The sequence below is a fragment of the Drosophila obscura genome, unplaced genomic scaffold (assembly GCF_018151105.1).
Source record: "Drosophila obscura isolate BZ-5 IFL unplaced genomic scaffold, ASM1815110v1 contig_8, whole genome shotgun sequence".
Taxonomy (NCBI): Eukaryota; Metazoa; Arthropoda; class Insecta; order Diptera; family Drosophilidae; genus Drosophila; species Drosophila obscura.
Window position 1 is genome coordinate 330,954 of NW_024542872.1, and position 20,364 is coordinate 351,317.

Here is a 20,364-nt window from a genome sequence, read left to right on the forward strand (position 1 = left end):
CTTCATTCTTTGTACCGTTTTAAATAATATGTGTAACAACTCGTGGTTTTCAAAGGTAATAAGTATATGTGCAAGCTTAGATTATTGTGCTATCGCGTGCGGGTAAGCTAAGAAGTGTGATCCAAAAAAGTTATTTAATCAGCAGAATGTAAGTAAACTTGTCTTTATACGTTTGGAGACATAAATGTTTGTTATAATTTGGATTTTACGGCAGAATGCCACGTGGAACACATTTGTCGGAGGAAATCGCGGTCTGATCAAAGGGCTGGCCGAATCTAGCAAAAACATTTCTTATATTGCCGCCAGACTAAATCGGCATAGAAACACAATAGCAAACTTTCTCAAAAATCCGGAAATGTATGGAAAAATAAAGCGAAGCGGCAGACCCACTGAAATCGATACGCGGTGCAAGAGGCAAATTCGTTTAGCCGTTCAAAACAACATGTCTTGCATGGAGATCAAATGTCATATCCAAAAGACGTATAAATCAAGTTTTTAAACGAAATCGAAATGGTTAAATGAAGCGCCACATAACCGCACGACTGAGAAGTGCAAATTTTGGTCAGAGGAGTTCACTAAAGTTATATTTTCGGATGAAAAAAAAATTTAACTTGGACGGTCCTGACTCCTGCCAAAAGTATTGGCGCGACAATATGCAACCACGGCAGCACTGCCATAAACGAAACCACGGTGGAGGATCATTAATGATTTGGGGTCGATTTGGGTATGCTGGGAAGTCCCCACTTTGTTTTATACCCACCAGAACAAATGCAGAAATGCATGTAGAGTTGTTGGAAACAATACTCATTGAATTTGCTGGAAACCTTTACGGGGATGAGTGGATCTTCCAGCAGGACAACGCGCCCCTCCACACGGCACGGAAAACAAAAAACTTTTTGCAAGCTAGGAAGATTCCCTTATTGGGGAATATTATCCAACCAAAATTTATAAGAATGGACGCCAGTTTGATACGGTAAATGACCTCAAAAAAGCATTGCTCCAGGAATGGGATCAAATTAACCCTACAATTCTTAAAAACTTGGCAACCTCAATGCCCACCCAGATAAATCAAATTTTCACTAAAAAAGGAAAGCATCGCTTCTGGGGACGCGACTCTACTTATACCCGTACTCAGTCAGTATTTACATTTTTGAACATATGGATTTTTAGAATTTTAGCATTAAAAAAAAAATTTTACATTTTACATTTTTTTTGCTACATCTCTTATCTACATCTACATATATTATGTATATTCTACATCTAACATGTAGATTATACATGTACCATTTATATTCTACATCTAACATGTAGATTATACATGTACCATTTATATTCTACATCTAACATGTAGATTATACATGTACCATTTATATTCTACATCTCCTCCGCTAGGGGTTGCTCGCGCACTGAACGCGGCAGAGTGTGCGAGTGAGAAGGAAAATGAGTTGCGTTGTCGTGGGCGGGAGTGGGCAGGGGAAGCAACAGAAAATTAATTTCTTCATTCTGGCTATAATTATGATCCGATCTGATTCAGATTCGGCAGTCTGGTAGATATGATCATTCTCTACGATAATGCGTTTTTAGTTTTATCGTATCTTTAAAAGTGTTCCTGCCACAGATTTTCGTTCTTTGTGGGGGCGGAAGGGGGCGGGGCGAAATTTTGAAATACATTTGTAGCAGTGGGATATCACATGAGTCTGGAAACCAAATTTGGTTGCCCTAGTTCTTATAGTCTCTGAGATCTAGGCGCTCAACAAGACAGACAGACGGTCAGACGGACAGACAGACATGGCTCTATCGACTTGGCTATTGATGCTGATCAAGAATATATATACTTTATGGGGTCGGAAACGTTTCCTTCTCTGCGTTACACACATCCACTTTTACCACAAATCTAATATACCCCTTAACTCTTTTTGAGTACGGGTATAAAAATGCACTTAACTTTGAGATAACTAACCTACAGTAGAATATAAAAAAATTTAACATACGCAATTTTCGCTTCAAATAAAGGGTTTCTGATCAATTTTATCTAAAAAACATAAACAAGGGGCGGTCAAAATAATAAGTACAGCATCTACAAAGTTAAAAACTCAAAGATTGTTTTCACTTTTTTCTTATTATTAGTAATCCTACGATATTATCTGAAATAACCACCCTTATTTTCTTTAGCTTTGGCGATTATTTTTGGCATACCAGCAATAATTTTGCGCCAAGTCTCTACTGGAATCTCATACCAAGTTTTTGGGAAAAATGTTCACAATTCTTCGGAGTATCGAAATGTATTTGTGCCAACGCAACGTTTTAAGTCTCCCCATAGGTTGTGTATTGGGTTTTAGTCGGAAGATTGACTTGGCTAATTCAAAACGTTTACCTTGCCCTCCGTAAACCAAGCCCTGACCAGCCTTGCGGTGTGTTTTTAGTCGTTGTCCTGTTGAAAGACCCACCTCAAGGACATGTTTTCCTTAGCATATGGTTGCATAATGTCAGTCAATATGTTTTTATACCTGAATTTGGTCATAAGATAATTTTTACGATGTATTGGTTCAACGCCATGCAAAAAAAAAACAGCCCGAGACCATAAGGCAACCGCCTCGGTGGTTAAACATTTTTTTTGTACTGGACGTCGAATTACACTAGTCAACACGATTTTTCCTCAAGGAACAAAACGAACTTTTTCTTAAAGATTTGGAGCTTAGAAATGGTTTGATGATATTTTTTTTTTTTCTATGGCAGAACTTTTTTTTGAAGAATTTTTGAAAACTGGTATTTTTTTTTAAGCTTTTTTCAGAGGTAGCGCTTGTTTTTTTCACATAGCTCTAGTATCTTACGTCTGGTTGTAAAGAACTTTGCTATTTTGAAAAGATAATTAAAACAGCTAGAATGATGATTTTTGTGCGGTATTTTTTACGAAATTTTGACTTTAAAAACTCAGGAAAAGTCGAAAAAAAATTATATCTTGTGTCCTCTATTTTTTGTGTATAGGTGCATTAATTTGGCGTCGTTTAAGGTATCGCTCATTAAAATCTATGGAGAGACTTTGGAGCTAAAATTCGTTAACTAATATAATTTTTTTTCGACTTTTCCTGAGTTTTTAAAGTCAAAATTTCGTAAAAAATACCGCACAAAACTCATCATTTTTGCATTTCAATGCTTTATATTTTCCAGACGGTAAGGTGTAATCACAAAGTGATTGGGCTTAACTTCTAGCTGTTTTAATTATCTTTTTAAAATAGCAAAGTTCTTTACAACCAGACGTAAGATACTAGAGCTATGTGAAAAAAACAAGCGCTACCTCCGAAAAAAGCTTTAAAAAAAAATACCAGACTTCAAAAATTCTTCAAAAAAAAGTTCTGCCATAGAAAAAAAACCATAATTCTTTAAAAAATTTTAAATCCCCATATCTATCAGAAAAAGTCGGTTTGGATCCTTGAGGAAAAAAAAAGTTCGATTTTGTCGAGTAGTGTTATTTGCCTTTGGGGCGTCGTACACATCTCCTGTAGTCATTACCAAAAATATTTGGTTTTGTTTAGTCGCTCTAAAATATATTATTTCATTTTTCAGACCCATCTGGCTCAGAGCATGCAAAATTTGTTTCGTCAAATTTTTGCCTCATCTCAAAATTTTTTTCTCGCAGTAAGAAACCTTTTTGGGCTGTACGTTCTGATAAGTCCGAATATTGACGAGATGATATTTCATTGCCAATTTGAGCGGAAATGGCTTTGAAGGACATAAACGCATAATTTTTTGCAAGACTGGCGATGCGGGTGTTCGTTGCTAGTGAAGATTTCTTCTTCCTTCTTCGATTTTCAGTGGGAAATCTTAAATTTAAGGCATTCTGATCCAAATAGACCGAGCGTCAAAGACTTTTCGCAGTTTCCCGAAGACTTTCCTCTTATTTTTTAAGATTCAAGACAATCATCACTTCTTCAGCAGAACAATGCTTTTTCGGCCCATATAGTGAAATTTTTTTAACTCTCATGTACTTTAATATGCAAGAAGTCAATAAAAACCAACAATCCTTTGACCAAATCCCAATTAAATCCTTAAAAATACATAAATACCTCCAGTGTACTTATTATTTTGACCACATTAAATATTCACAGCCAGCACAAATTTAAGCTTAGAATTTAATTAAAGGGTGCTCACAACTTTCATTTTTGATTTAAATATTTGGCAAAACTGTAATCTTTAAGAATATAAACAATTGGCAGTCATAAATTCAACAAAATTTGAGATATTTCATAAAAACTCAGCACGATGCCTCTGTACTTATTATTTTGACCAGTAGTGTATATAAAAAAAGTTCAAAACATTCTCTTTATTTTTAATAGTTTTTTGTAAGTAATATCTATGCACATATACTTCTTTCTCTGAGGTATTTATTATTGTTCATTAATAGCCATATTTGTATTTCTGTCCCATTTGACGCTTTCGTTACATCAAATAAAATTAATTTTTTTAATTATTTATATATTTGTATTTTTATTATTTATAAATTTCTCCAAAAGATAAATTGCATTAATTACTAAATTTAATTTTAGGTTCTGTGCTTATCTCCTACATATGAGTTGGCAATTCAAACAGGGGAAGTTGCTGCACGTATGGGACAGTTCTGTCCCGAGATCAAAATAAGATTTGCAGTTCGCGGTGAAGAAGGTCTGTACAACATAAGCAGTTTATATGAATTCAAAATTCAAAACTTGAAATTTTCTGATTTTCAGTTGATCGTAATAAAAAGATAACCGAGCACATTCTAATTGGAACGCCAGGAAAAATGTTGGATTGGGGATACAAGTTTCGCCTTTTTGATATGAAAAAAATTTCAGTTTTTGTATTAGATGAAGCGGATGTAATGATAGCCACTCAAGGTCACCATGATCAGTGTATTCGAATACATAAGTATGTATACATTTAATTTTACTAAATCAAGCAGTGTGACTGAAATATATGAACTGACTTTTCGGTTTAATTGATCCAATTTATTATACCCGTACTCAAAAAAGAGTTAGGGGGTATATTGTATTTTTGGTAAAAGTTGATGTGTGCAACGCAGAGAAGGAAACGTTTCCGACCCCATAAAGTATATATATTCTTGATCAGCATCAATATCCGAGTCAATATAGCCATGTCCGTCTGTCCGTCTTGATGAGCGCCAAGATCTCAGAGACTACAAGAGCTAGAGAAACCAAATGGTTTCCAGACCAGTTATATCACACTGTTACAAGTGTATTTCCAAATTTCGCCCCGCCCCCTTCCGGCCCCACAAACGTCGAAAATCTGTGGCAGCCACAACTTTGAAACTAAAACGCAGTATCGTAGAGAACGACCATATCTATTGCCGAATCTGAATCAGATCGGATCATTATTATAGCCAGAAAAAAGAAATTAATTTTCAGTTGCTTCCCCCGGCACCAGCAGCCAGCTACTCATTCTCTATATCGCTAGCACACTGCCTCTTTATGTACGCGAGCGCCCTCTCGCGGAGGAGATGTAGAATTTAAATGGTACATTTATAATATTCATGTTGGAAGTATAATATACATAGTAGATGGAGATGTAGATAACAGATGTACCAAAAAAATGTAAAATGTTAAATTTTTTTTCAATTCTTAAATTCTAAAAAATCATAAGCTCAAAAATGTATATACTGACTGAGTACGGGCTTAAGTAGAGTCGCGTCTCAAGAAGCGACTCACACGTTTTATCATGAAACCCCCAATCGATTCAGATAGGGAAAGATCATAGGTTGGTTCATCCAGCGGAAAAAGACATGCCGTTGAAAAACATGAAAATATTAATCCTTTATATAGAGGATATGGCCCCTAAAAACACAACAGATATCGTAATTTCATACTTAATTGGTTTCTTACTATTTGGAATGTGTACCATGCATTTCGCATATAAACTTCTTATTTTCTGGTGGTTTCTCTGTAGCAGGAACAACTTTGTGACACTGTAAGCTGGCGTTCCAGCTCCAATTTGTTTTACCCTTAGTGAGATCGTGGATACAATTTTATTGTAAGTGTTGAGCTACTGAGCTTTTTCAGTAGCGTTGTTTGCGAGATTATATAATATTATTATTTATTTATTATTTCATATATTCACAGTTTATTGTACTTAAGTTAATATATGTGTATTATACAAAAAAAGGGAAAGGTGTGCGGATTTGATAACTAGAGTTAACGATGGGTCGATTGAAGACGCTGGGTCGGTTCAAGACTGTTGAAATTGAAATATTTATGTTAGGTTTAATTTAGAACTATGTGGCAGGCAGGTCACTATGCCCGACAGCACAACGTTTAAGTACGGTGATGATCGATCTTGAAGTGTCTTCTGCTTTGACGAGCCTACCCCACAGGGGCTGATGAACGCCGCCAGAGAGCAAAGCACCAGATAGAGCATAAGCAAAGGCAAACAAAACGGTGATAAATAGAGACGTTACATTAAGAGATGTTACATAGTATGGTCAACTGCTCTTTCTGCTGCCATGGGCCGGCGCTTAGCCGAACAGTAAGCATTCAAAGCTTTTTCAAGAAAATCCAAAGATACGGTATTTTTAAATAATTCCAATCGCTTTGAACTCAGATAAAGTTCATTACACAATAATACGATTACGAATTTTTTTCCATGCAAGTTAAAATTTTTAACAAGACCTTTTTTTTGCTTCCACCGCTTATAAGCTTTAAATGTGGTTTTTATAAAATATTCCCTATAATTCCCTATTCCCGTTGGACACAATAAACCCTCTCTCAATTTATGTTAAGTGCTTAAATAATTGGAACTTAAACGAGAAGAAACGTGAGTCGCTTCTATTCAGTCAGATATTTTATCAGCTTAAATCTACATCTATTATACATCTACAATATAGATTACACATCTTCTCCGCCAGCGAAGCGGCTGTTGGCTGTTGATGCTGATCAAGAATATATATTTTATGGGGTCGGAAACGTTTCCTTTTATGCGTTACACACATCCACTTTTACCACAAATCTAATATACCCCTTAGCTTAACGTACCGCCCCCTTCCGCGGCCACAAGGAACGAAATCTGTGGCAGCCACCATTTTGAAGATACGATAAAACAGTATCGCAGATAATGACCATATGTACTAGATTGCCGAATCTGAATCAGATCGGATCATTATTATAGCCATAATGAAGAAATTAATTTTCAGTTGCTCTAGAGTCTAGACCACTTTACTCATTCTCTTTCTCGCTCGCACACTCTGCTTTATCATGGCGAAGGGGGGTTGTTGTACTAGTTCTAGCCGTCAATGTCCTGGTGGCCCGGGACCCATATAAGGCTATTAATAAATTAATGAGCCATCTCGTGGAGAGATTTGCGACAATTTGCCACGGTAGCCGAGTTCGATGTTATCGAATTTAGCGATTTGATAGCAGCTTGGCTGTCACTGTAGATGTTTAAATTAGTTGCCTCAGTGGCAACTTCATGAAGGCAACTCAAAGCTTCCTTGACTTCCGCTTGGAAGACCTTTCAGTGATCTGGGAGCCTGAAAGAGGTCTTATGTTTATCTGTTCGGAGTAGATCCCCCCTCTGTCCTTATTGTCCAGCTTCGAGCCATCTGTGAAGATTTGAATGGCTCCATCCGGGCCAGGTGGTCCCTCGAGCCAGTTGTCTCGGTGAGGGATAATTATTTCAAAAGGGGTATCTATGTGCTCTCTCAGAACGCAGTAGTCCGTTTTTGTGGGGACGATATTGTTTCCATTTAAGATGGATGCGTGCCGATTTGCTGTGACATCTATTGGTCGGAGTCTCTCAGACGTGCAAGGTCAAGGCTCTGAAGGCATAAGATAGCATTTAGCGCATCATTTGGTGTGGTGCGTAGAGCCCAACTGATGCATAGGGCGGCAGTACGTTGTAACTTGCCCAGTTGTTTAGTGATGGTCCTTTTTGATAGGGCAGGCCACCACCCTGCGACTCCGTAGAGTAGTATTTTTCTATCTATTGCTAGGTATATCCATTGGACTATGCTTGGGCTCATGCCTCAGAGGGCTATCGTGGCATTCTTCACTCTATCTTTGATGTTCTGGTTCCAGCTAAGCTTCTTGGCAATTACCAACCCTTAATAACTGGCATTGTCGCTGAAGGAGGGAGAGCCTGCATCCGTTTAGTATTGGGGGGCTGAGAGTCGGGACTTTTATTTGGTTGTGAACAACACAAGTTCCGTTTTAGAGGGATTAACTCCCAGTCCGCGTGACATTGTCCATTCCGACAGTCGCGCGATCTTTGCGGTCATTAGATCGCAAAGTGTTTGAGCAATTTTCCCGAGAAAATAATGGCAACGTCGTCCGCGTATGCTACCACCTTGCAGCCCCCCCCTTCCAGGTCACACAGTATCTTGTTGACTGCTATGTTCCATAGAAGGGGAGACAGGACACCACCTTGCGGGGTGCCTCTGTTGACATACCTAGACTGAGTGGACGATCCCATTGATGATGTCACTGTCCTGCATGTGAGCAATTGATCTATGAGCATCATCAAGTGACGATCCACTCCCAGGTCAGTCAGGGCTTCTGTGATGGCTCCTGGTATGACGTTGTTAAAAGCTCCCTCAATGTCTAGGAAAGCGATTAAGGAGTATTCGTTGACGTGTAGAGATTTCTCTACCGCCGAGATTACTTCATGGAGTGCCGTTTCCGTGGATTTTCCTTTTCGGTAGGCATGTTGTGCGCCTGACAGCCACTGAGGATTTATGGTTGTTCTCAGATGTAGCCCGACTAGTCTCTCAAAGGTTTTGAGAAGAAAGGACGATAGACTGATTGGTCTGAAGTTCTTTGGGGTTGAGTGTGAGGCTTTCCCTGCTTTGAGGATAAAGACTATTTTAGCCTTAAGCCAAGCGTGAGGAATTTTTCCCGGCTTATTGTAATTGAGCCGGAATGACCTGGTCGGGACCAGGTGATTCGAAGGAACTAAAGCTATTTATTGTCCAGCTGGTGTTCCTTTTTGTGAGGATGTGCGCCATCGATGTTGCCGGGCCATCAGTGGGGGGGTCTGCCGGCTCGATGGTTGTGCACCCTGGAAAATGTGTCTCGAGTAGAATATGTAGGGATTCCTCACTAGAGTTAGTCCACGTACCATCCATTCTCTTCAGATATCCCACCGAGGAGGTAGTTTTTTTAGAGGATTTCACGTAGCCTTGCGGCTTCCTCAATGTCGGAGCATTATTTTTTCCCAGAGGCCCTTTTTGCTTTCCTATGTCTTTCTTGTATAGCGCTAGACTGCTTTTGTAGTTTGCCCAGTGATACATCGCGACACATCACCTCGAAATCCCGCATCAGCGTCGAATCCGAAGAGTAGCCTCGACTGGGTTGTCGACAGGACGCGCCTCGGCTTCCGCATCCGACTTATAGACCTTTATGGTCACGGAGCTGAAGCCGAAGTTCAACTCTCCCTTTCCTGCCTATCAGGGCCAGCGACTCCTTGCTGAGCACGAGCAGGGCCTGGCTCATCGTCCCCTGCGTCGCCTCAACCTTGAGTCACTCGTCGTTGCATCTCTGCAGCATTTTTAGGATGCGCTCCGGCTCCTTAATAGAAGCCGGCACCCAAATCCGAGCCCTAAGTCGGCTGGGAACCTCGCTCCAACTGCAACGAGTTTGGCCCCAGCATAAACCTCTCCGATCTACGCTACCGCTACTTTGTATTACTGCACGGAGCGCTCGTGGCTCATGGTTCCCCTGGAACCATCTTGCCGACTTGGGGTGGTCCGGTATCTTTTTGTATCAGCTCGAAGTAGCTGTCGACCAATGCTGCTTCCACCCACTTCCACTGGCTCCTCGGGATGTTTCCGTCTGCAATGCCTCTGTACAGGACACCTATGAGTGTCCTTTCCTTGGTAATTTGTGCTGGATCCTTGAGCGCTTCGCAGCGGGTCCAGGAATCTCCTGGGAGCGCTGCCTCTTTGGCTGCGGAGCCTCCCTCCGGGAATTCTTGCTGAAGGCAGGGAACACTGTCGTAGACCACTCCACATTCTTCAGCCAGTCTGCTGATGGGCTGGGATTAGCACTGGCGTTTTGCCGACGGAGTATGTGCCCAGCACTTCTCTTTTCGGCATGGTATATGTATTAGATTTGTGGTAAAAATGGATGTGTGTAACGCAGAGAAGGAGACGTTTCCGACCCCATAAAGTATATATATTCTTGATCAGCATCAATAGCCGAGTCGATATAGCCATGCCTGTCTGTCCGTCTGTCTGTCTGTCTGTCCGTCTTGTTGAGCGCCTAAATCTCAGAGACTATAAGAGCTAGGGCAACCAAATTTGGTTTCCAGGCTCATGTGATATCACACTGCTACAAGTGTATTTAAAAATTTAGCCCCGCCCCCTTCCGCCCCCACAAAGGACGAAAATCTGTGGCTGGCACATTTTTAAAGATACGATAAAACTAAAAGCTCAGTATCGTAGAGAATGCCCATATCTACCAGATTGCCGAATCTGAATTAGATCGGATCATAATTATAGCCGGAATGAAGAAATTAATTTTCTGTTGGTTCTTCCGCTTCCTCCTGACAGAGACCCATTACCTATCTCTTTCTCGCTCGCACACTCTGCCGCGTTCAGTGCGCGAGCGACCTCTAGCGAAAAAGATGTAGAATCTAAATGGTACTTGTATAATCTACATGTTAGATGTAGAATATACATTGTAGATGTAGATAGCAGATGTAGCAAAAAAATGTAAAATGTAAAATTTTTTTATTATTTTAAAATTCAAAAAAATCATATGCTCAAAAATGTATATACCGACTGAGTACGGGTGTAAATAGAGTCGCGTCCCCAGAAGCGACTCGCACGTTCCTTCTCGTTTTCTTTTGGTTTCATATAATGGGTTTGCCAAAATAAAAAGCATTATTATCAAAAATATTTCAAAACATTTTTTTTGTTTATGTGAAATATCGCTAAATATTTTGGGAATGAAGTACTATCGATATCAAAAACTTGCGAAAACCACACAAATTTAAATTCGTACAAATATTTTTAAAGTCGTTACTGCATATTTTTTTGAACACTGGAGCCTGGAAAAAAAGCCGCAATTGGAAAACTCGGCTTTAAGTATGGCTGGAATAATTTTAATACTATTTATAAAAAATAAATCATCTCTAAATTGTTATGTATTTTTATTTCAGATTGCTTAACCATCAGTGCCAAATGTTGTTTTTCTCTGCTACCTATGATAGGGAGGTTATGGACTTTGCTCAGCTAATAGTTACTGAGCCAACAATAATAAGGTAATACAACTTTTAGTACTACATACACTACTGGTCAAAATAATAAGTACAGAGGTATCTTGTTAGTTTGTTATTAAATATCTCTTATGTTTTTGAAATCATGGCTGCCAACTGTTTATATTTTGAAAGGTTACAGTGTTGCGAAGCATTTAAGTTCAAAATGAAAGTGGGGAACCCCACCTATTCAATTCTAAGCTCCAATTTGTGCTGGATGGGCATTTTTGGTCTGGTCAAAATAATAAGTACACTTGTGAAATTTATAATTTTTTAAGGATTATATCAGGATTTCGACAAAGGTTTGTTGTTTTTAATTGACTCCTCGCATATTTAAGTACATGACGCTAAAAAAAATTCTTCAGATGGGCCGAAAAAAGCATTGTACTGAAGAAGAAAAGACGATTGCCAAAAATCTTCAAAAAGAAGTGAAAAGTCTTCGGGATATTGCCAAAAGTCTTGGACGATCGGTTTGTTTTGTTCAGAATGCCTTAAAACCAAAAGTGCTAACTGAAAATCGAGGACGGAAGAAAAAATCTTCACCAACAACGGACAGCCGCATCGTATGTCTTGCAAAAAAGGATGCGTTCATGTCTTCCAAGGCCATTTCCGGAGAAATTGGAAATGTAATATCATCTCGGACAGTTCGTCGCAGACTACAATATGCAGACTTACCAGGACGTATAGCCCGAAAAGTTCCCTTGCTCCGAGGAAAAAATTTTCAGACGAGGAAACAATTTGCCGAAAATCATTTGGCATGGTCTGGGCCAGATGGGTCTAAAAAGTGGAATAACATATTATGGAGCGACGAATCAAAAATAAATCTTTTTGGTAATGACTCCAGAAGATATGTACGACGACCCAAAGGCAAAGAATTCGACGTCCGGTACACAAAAAAAATGGTTAAGCACGGAGGCGGTTGCATAATGGTCTGGGGCTGTTTTTCTTGGCATGGCGTTGGGCCGATACATCGCATAACTGATACTATGACCAAATTTGGATATAAAAACATTTTGACTGACATTATGCATCCATATGCTGAGGAAAACATGCCCTTGAGTTGGGTGTTTCAACAGGACAACGACCCGAAACACACCTCAAAGCTGGTCAAGGATTGGTTCACAGAAAACAAGGCCAACGTTATGAATTGGCCAAGTCAGTCTCCCGACTTAAACCCTATTGAAAACTTATGGGGAGACTTAAAACGGCGAATTGGAACGAATACCTTTCGAAATGCCCAAGAATTGTGGGAATTCGTCCAAAAAACCTGGTATGAAATTCCAGTGGAGACCTGCCGCAAACTTATTGTCAGTATGCCAAAAAGAATCGCCAAAGTGATACAAAATAAGGGTGGCTATACTGGATATTAACATGGAATTATAAATAATAAAAAAAAAATTGAAAAATTTAGATACGCTTTGAGTTTTTGGCTTTGTAGAATTGCTGTACTTATTATTTTGACCACCCCTTGTTTATGTTTTTTAGATAAAACCGATCATAAACTATATATTTGAAGCGAAAATTGATTATGTTAAATGTTTTAATATTCGACTGTAGGTTAGTAATCTAAAAGTTAAGTGGATTTTTTCTTTATGTTTTAAAAAAAAGTTTTATGAGACGTGAAAGAATGCTCATGAGCGTGTACTTATTATTTTGACCAGTAGTGTATATATGTACCTACTATTAATGCACCCATTGAACACATGCTCAACATTATAAATAAAAAACGATGGGGAATGTTTTCTACCCCGAACTCAGTCAGAAAATACAGCTGTGAACATTGAAATAGTAGTTCCGCACGTCACCATTTTCGAAACTGTTTTGAGACACTTCCAGTCTTTCAAATTGAGCAATTGATATATTTTTTAATAGACTGGAATGCAAACAATAGAAAACAGAAGAAATCATATTGAATCAAATCAACAGAAAAAATTCTTCTTGTTATACCCGTACTCAAAAAAGAGTTAAGGGGTATATTAGATTTGTGATAAAAGTGGATGTGTGTAACGCAGAGAAGGAAACGTTTCCGACCCCATAAAGTATATATATTCTTGATCAGCATCAATAGCCGAGTCGATATAGCCATGTCTGTCTGTCCGTCTGTCTGTCTTGTTGAGCGCCTAGATCTCAGAGACTATAAGAGCTAGGGCAACCAAATTTGGTTTCCAGACTCATGTGATATCCCACTGCTACAAGTGTATTTCAAAATTTCGCCCCGCCCCGCCCTCGCTCGCACACCCTGCCGCGTTCAGTGCTCGAGCAACCCCTAGCAGAGGAGATGTAGAATCTAAATGGAACATGTACAATCTACATGTTAGATGTAGAATAGACATTGTATATGTAGATGTAGATAGCAGATGTAGAAAAAAAATGTAAAATGTAAAATTTTTTTTTTTCTAAAATTCTAAACACTTCCGTTTTGGCAGCCGTGTGTGACTGACGTGTTTTTTTTTTCCGGTGTTTTTTCTTAACTCCCTTTGTTCAATCTTGTTTAATGTGCAATCGTCGACTGTTTTCTGCTGATTTTAAGATCTAAAAACCTCTTGAATCAAAGAGCTTCAACTAATTATTATACTTTGTCGGTCCTAATAGTGCTTTTCATTTATAGAAGCTGGTAAGTCCCTGGCAGGCTGGTGAAACCACCAGCGAAGATGGCTGACGCCACCATAGTGGCGTCAGGAGTAAAGCGTGCATCTGAGAGCGCTGCAAACAAGACTATGGATATCAAAAAGTTTATAGCAGGGTCTAGGCAGGATTTCAATCGGGAAAATAAAATCGTACATACAAGCGAAATGGAAAATAGCACCAATACAAACAAAGATAGTAATACATTTGCTGCCGGTAGCGTGTCTCCAAATGACAGTAAAATCAAACAACATGACATAAATCTGTATGAGCTCTCTTTTAAAGGAGAAGCCTGTGTTCTTCTTGCAACTAAACGTAGCAGTATTTTTGAAAATAAAAATATAAAAAGTGACCTTTATCTCTTTGAAAAAATTAAACATACAAATCTTGATGGACTTAAGCGCATAAACCCCCTTGCAGCGACTCTATACAAACTGTACTTTAATACCCCTTATGATGCGAATGCTTTTGTGCTTAACGATGAATTAAAAAAATTAAATATCGATATTTTTATTCCAAAGAACTTCACTGAAACCGTAGGTGTCATTAGGGGCATTCCTACAAACATCTCTGACATAAAACTTCTTGACAATCTTTCCTCGATAATTAAAATAAACAGTGTTGAACGCATTTTAAGAAAATCTAAAAATGAAGCGAATGAAGTAGTTCTTGAACCAACTGAGACTGTCAAAATTTCTTTTGCAGGCACAGAAATCCCATCGTCTGTTCAAATTTATGACATATGCTCGCTAAAAGTCAGTTATTATATTCCTGCGGTTAGACAGTGTTACAATTGTGGTCGCTTAGGACATACAGCCTCACGTTGTAAGTCACAAAAGCGTTGCAAAAAATGTGGTAGCAATACTTGCAATGAAAGTTGCAACATTAACAAGTGCATCTTGTGTCAGTGTGATGGGCACAATGCTTTTGAGAGAAACAAATGTCAGGTATGGGCCAAAGAAGTCGACATAAATAAAATTATGACCATTAAAAAATTAGCCAGGAAAGAAGCCTTAAAGCAATTTTCTTTCCAACAAAACTATGATCGCAATCTTGACTACGACAAAGAATTTCCTCAGATTATCCACAAAAATCAGTTCAATCAAAATAATACCAAATCAAATGATCAAATCTCCCAAGTCATCAACAAGAATGAAGAAGCTAACCATGTTTTAAAAAAGCACTCCTATAGCAGCAGACTTGTTCAACGAACTGTAGGCTTTGCGGAAACAAAAACCGCACTTCTCACTAGATTCATACACTAATGACTCCAGTGATCATGCCTATAAATTTCCCAACAAGGAAAATGGGGACACTCTAAGTAGTGTCAACAGCACTATAGTTCAAGAAATTCTTGAACTTATCACTCCTGTACTGCTCTTGTCAGCTAACGGCACTAATATTCTTCAAAACATCAGAGGAAAAGTCCTACAGGGTAGCTCGCATCACAGCAAACAGCATGTAGGGAAGAATATAGACATTTTACATAATAATGACTGTTAAAATCTTACAGCTCAATGTCCAATCTCTTAAAAACAATAAAAATGACATAGAATATACCCTTAACTCTGGTGAATATAGCATTGCTATTTTCTCCGAAGTTTTTTCTCATGATACTACCTATAGAAAACTGATCAATTATGATCTTATTGAAAAACATAGAGATGATGGTTACGGTGGAGTAGCCATTGCTTTTAAAAACGGTATAAAACTTAAAAAGGAAGTCTACAACTCAGATCATGATGTTCTCATCGCCAAAACATGCAACTTAAACAAAAACTTTACCATTGTCTCAGTCTACTTTGAACCTTCAATGAAGACAGATACTTTTAAAAATGTAATTCAAGACATTGTTGAAAAGCTTGATGGCAGGAGCAACGTGATTTTTGCTGGAGATTTCAATGCAAAAAACACCTGCTTTGGTGACTACGTCACGAATGCCAAGGGTAGATTTCTGGAAGACTATATGAGTAATTCTGGCTATAAGTGTTTAAATGATGGAAACTGCACCTTTAGACGTCATATCGACAGTCAAAGCGGTTCTGTTTTGGATCTAACATTCACAAACTGCTGTGAAAATATCACTTGGAGCTGTAATTCCACTTTTGTTGGAGGCAGCCACCATCACCCTATCTCAATAATAATACCAGAAACCAAAGAGAAGCCGAGGCTCTTTCTTGCCAAAAACAGACTCCTTAGAAGACTTGCAGGTGCTACGCTAGCAGGAAATATATCAAACATCACGAATAGCCTAACAAACAGTATTAGGGTCTCAACTTATGCCTTAAGCAACATTAGATGCCCCAAAGCTTGGTGGAATCCAGAATTACAGCTGCTGCACTCCAAATATACAGAATCACAAATCCTGGCACAGAGAGCTCCAAGTCTGAACAACTATATAAGAGTGGTTAACCTGAAAACAGAATGGAAAAAGGCAGTAAAGCTTGCAAAAAAGAACTCGTATGCCAACAAAATTGATCTACTCAATCAACAGCCAAACTCAAGGAAAGCCTGGCTTTTCTTGAGGAACATCAAGTCCTTCAATGATCCTTTAAAATCAAGCTTTAGTTCAGAATGGTCTTCTCCGTACCTTGAGTTTCTTAGAAGACAAGTCTCTGTATCAGCGAAAGTTCAAACATATTTTCCTAGAAAAACTTCTCTGAACATTGATTCTTTTGACTTGAGTGACCTGTCTGCTGTTCTCAACAGAGGCAGAAACACTGCGGGAGGTATAGACGGAATTACATATGATATGGTAAAAGCACTCAGTAGTCCAGCACAGAACAATCTTATACAAGAATACAACAAGCTATTTACAAAGTGTAGAGTCCCTGATCAATGGCGTTCCATCAAAGTCATTCCCATCCCAAAGCGCGGTAAGGATCTCAGCATTTATCAAAACTATCGCCCTATCTCGCTCATCTCTGTGTTGGCTAAAACTCTTAATCTAATGATTAAGAATCGACTCGATATGTTCTTAGAAGAACACAATACCATGCCCAGACGGACTTATGCATACCAAAAAGGCAAATCAGCAGCCATGTGTATAAATGATCTTATCAATACCATGGCCCATGAGAAAAAACGGGGAAAATCGGTTGTAACTGTCGTTGTAGACATAGATAATGCATATAACTGTGTTAATCTACAAACCCTACAAATGTTAATGGATCATGAACACATTCCTACGCAATATACAGATTGGATTGTTAATTTCTTCTCATCAAGATTCTTAAAACTTGGTGACTCCATTAAAGAAGTCAATGGTGGTTTGCCTCAAGGCTCCTGCCTCTCGCCTATACTTTTCAATCTGTACACCAAAAGGCTGCATCAAATCAATGATTGCCATACGACTGTAATTCAGTTTGCTGATGATTTTGCCATCATCTCAACTGGGTACAACATAACTGAAGCTAGGAACAACTTACAGGTAAAGGTCGATAACTTTCATTTGCTCTGTCAGGATCTAGGTCTTAATTTCAATCCCAGCAAATCTGCAGTTATGGTTGCTGGGAGGGGAAGACGTAACAACATCTCGGTAACATGCAATAATAGCAGTTTTCCGATAAAGGAATCCATCACCTTTTTAGGCAGAGTCCTTAGTGCCAATATGTCAGACAAATTGCACATTGCAAAAATCAGGGACAAGTCAGACAAAAGTCAGCTTCTGCTACATGCTGTAACCACCATTAAATCAGGTCTCAAACCCAAAATCTCTTGCAACATCTTCAAATCTTTCATCAGATCTCAGCAGGAGCACGCCATTACCAGTTTTTCAAATCTAAACATTGGCAATAGCAAATCTCTTAATACTGCACAGACGGACTGCCTTCGCCGATGTGTGGGTGTCCCTCCAAAAACATCTACGCACCTGATTTTTGCTCTGGCTGGTATTTTACCGCCTAAACACAGAGCTAAGATTCTTACAGTCAGAGAACTGCTGAAGGTTAAAGTGCTAAATCCGACTCTTTATGATAATGTCACTCTGTCTAACGCAAGGACTGCTTACACAGCCGTGTACCAAGAATTTAGGGACCTTTTCGACAATTATACTGAAAATAAAAAATACAAACACAGTCCTAAAGCTGCAATTTGTTTCTCAGTCTTTGACAGGAAAAAAAAAGACATCTCAAACGAAGAATGTAATGCCATATTTCAAGCCAAGCTTGAAGAGTGGGTGTTAGATGGGTGGAACATTCTTTCCACTGATGCCTCCATCAATGGTGATAGGATAGGTATAGGTATCTTGGATTACCCTAGTAACAACAGCTATAAATTTAAGATTGAAAATAATTCCTCTTCTGTTTTTGCAGAACTTGTAGGAATACTAACAGCAGTAAAGATATCAAGTAAAAAAAGATATAATAAAACTGTTATTCTCTGTGATAGTCAAGGGGCCTTAAAGGCTCTGAAAAGCAATGAATCAAATTCATACTTAACAGACGAAATACACCTCAATATAGACAATTCCTTCACTAGCAACTTTGTTTTGCACTGGATACCCGGTCATAAGAACATTGCTATTAACGAAAAGACTGACTTACTAGCCAAATCAGCCACTAGCGTGGGTAGAATAGTTAACATACCTCTCAGCTTCGATGAAGTAATTAGAACAGTTAAGATTAGAGTCCAGATCGACTGGAATAATGAGTATAAAGAAATATCAAAAATTAAAGGGGCGTATTTTGCTTCAATTTATAGCGAGATTCCAGTCAAACCGTGGCACTGGGCTCTTGACTGGCGTGCCAAAAATATAAAGGTCATAAACAGACTACTTATTGGACGTACCTATGATCACGTCTTTTTACATAGGATCAAAGCCAGAAATTCCAACATCTGTGAAGTTTGCAGTGTTCTCGATGATGCGGAACACGAAATTTTCTACTGCCAGAGACATGCTAGTATTAGGAAAAAGTACAAGATTTTCAAGCGATTTAATAACATCAAGGAGTTATTACTCACAAAAGAGCCTCTTTTCTTTAGAGAATTGGCGAAATATATTGATGAGGCCAATTTGGAGTTTTGAATCAAAGCACATGGGATCAATTCAGGTCAGGCAACTCGGTGCTATCGGAAGTCACTTTGAGGAGCAGCCTTCTGTTGTTCCTACTCTCTGGAGCAACCTTCTGTTGCTTTTTTTCTGTGATAATTTTCATACAAACTAATCTCAAACAAACATATCACTTTAATCTTAGAATACCTGTAAAACGTAAACATTAAAACATACACACTACACTTTCTAACCCTTACATTGTATAATTGACATTTTATTATTAATTTCCTTGTAAAACTCACGCACACGAATACACTTTTAAACTAAATATTATACTGAATAATTACCTACACCGTTAACACCAATCTAATGTACTTTGTTAAAATCATTACACCTAACATTACTTTGTAAAATTAATATCACCGAGAACATCATCTTAATGCAACACCGTGCATGCCCTCATCAACAAAACCTTGGAATCATCGAAAAGCAACACCGTGCATGCCCTCCACAACAAATCATCGATAGCACCATACCAACTGAAGTATCTGGTCATTGCAGATTCATCGTCGTGCGACCACTCTATTCGCTTTAGCGATTAAATACCAAAAAAAAAAATAAAATTCTAAAAAATTGTAAGCTCAAAAATGTATATACTGACTGAGTACGGGTATAAGCAAAGTCGTGTCTTCAGAAACGACTCACATGTTCCTTCTCGTTTTTCATGACTTTAGACAACTACCCATGATATCTGATGCTCAATGAAATAGTAGTGCTGGGTTAAATTAATTTTTTAAAATGAAAAAACAATTCAAATCAATCGAATAATTTAATGAAAGAAAGTTTTGGACATAGCGGTACTTTTGATTTTTGAGCGTTGAAGAAATCATTGCTCGGTCCAGAAGAGGAGACCTAAGAGTTAGACTAAAAACTAAAGGCAGAAGGCATAAAACCAATTCTTGTATCCATACACAGCTTGTGATGCGTACCAGCATACCGAAAGCACAACATATGCAAAAAACTTTGTGTGTATGGGATGCGTCCAGCAAAAACCGGTGTTGTCTCTTCTCTGATTGGTGTTATGATTTTCTTATTATATTTTCTTCGAGTTTGCACTGTTCCCTTATTGGTATTTGTGTTTTTGTTTGTGAGAATTGGGGTGTGCTCCGCCGTAAGCTGATTTCGGGTACCCCAGTTTTAGAGGATGGTCGGCGATGGTTGAAGGCAACACCACAACTTCAATATCATAAAAAATTATGAAAACTATTTTATTTCGCTCTGCCAGTTATGTGACAGTTCGTAGACGGTTGCCAGAAAGCTCTAAGAGTACATGGGTGCACGACTTCAGTTTGGAAAAACACATGTGGAATGGCCTGTCACAGTGACAAAAATTCTTTTGACGGATGATAGTTGAGTTGCATTATATGGTAAGATAGACTCAAATGAATATGTTTGGCATTCACAGATCTCCGATTACACTAGTCAACACGATTTTTCCTCAAGGAACA

General features: G+C 38.5%; 1 protein-coding gene and 1 long non-coding RNA gene across 2 annotated transcripts in view; one reads left to right on the top strand and one right to left on the bottom strand.

Moving 5' to 3' along the window:
- LOC111077100 (DEAD-box helicase Dbp80) overlaps positions 1-20,364 on the top strand; it is a 75,508-nt gene that overhangs the window by 23,256 nt on the left and 31,888 nt on the right. Inside the window, exons 5-7 of the mRNA XM_041595790.1 lie at positions 4,545-4,659; positions 4,725-4,902; positions 11,143-11,244. Coding sequence (XP_041451724.1) covers positions 4,545-4,659; positions 4,725-4,902; positions 11,143-11,244 — 395 coding nt within the window. The remainder of the gene's footprint in view (positions 1-4,544; positions 4,660-4,724; positions 4,903-11,142; positions 11,245-20,364) is intronic.
- LOC121405198 lies at positions 13,687-14,336 on the bottom strand. The gene is made up of 3 exons (XR_005968405.1): positions 14,246-14,336; positions 14,024-14,172; positions 13,687-13,941 (listed from the first exon to the last, which is right to left on the bottom strand). It is a non-coding gene; the product is annotated as an uncharacterized LOC121405198 (long non-coding RNA).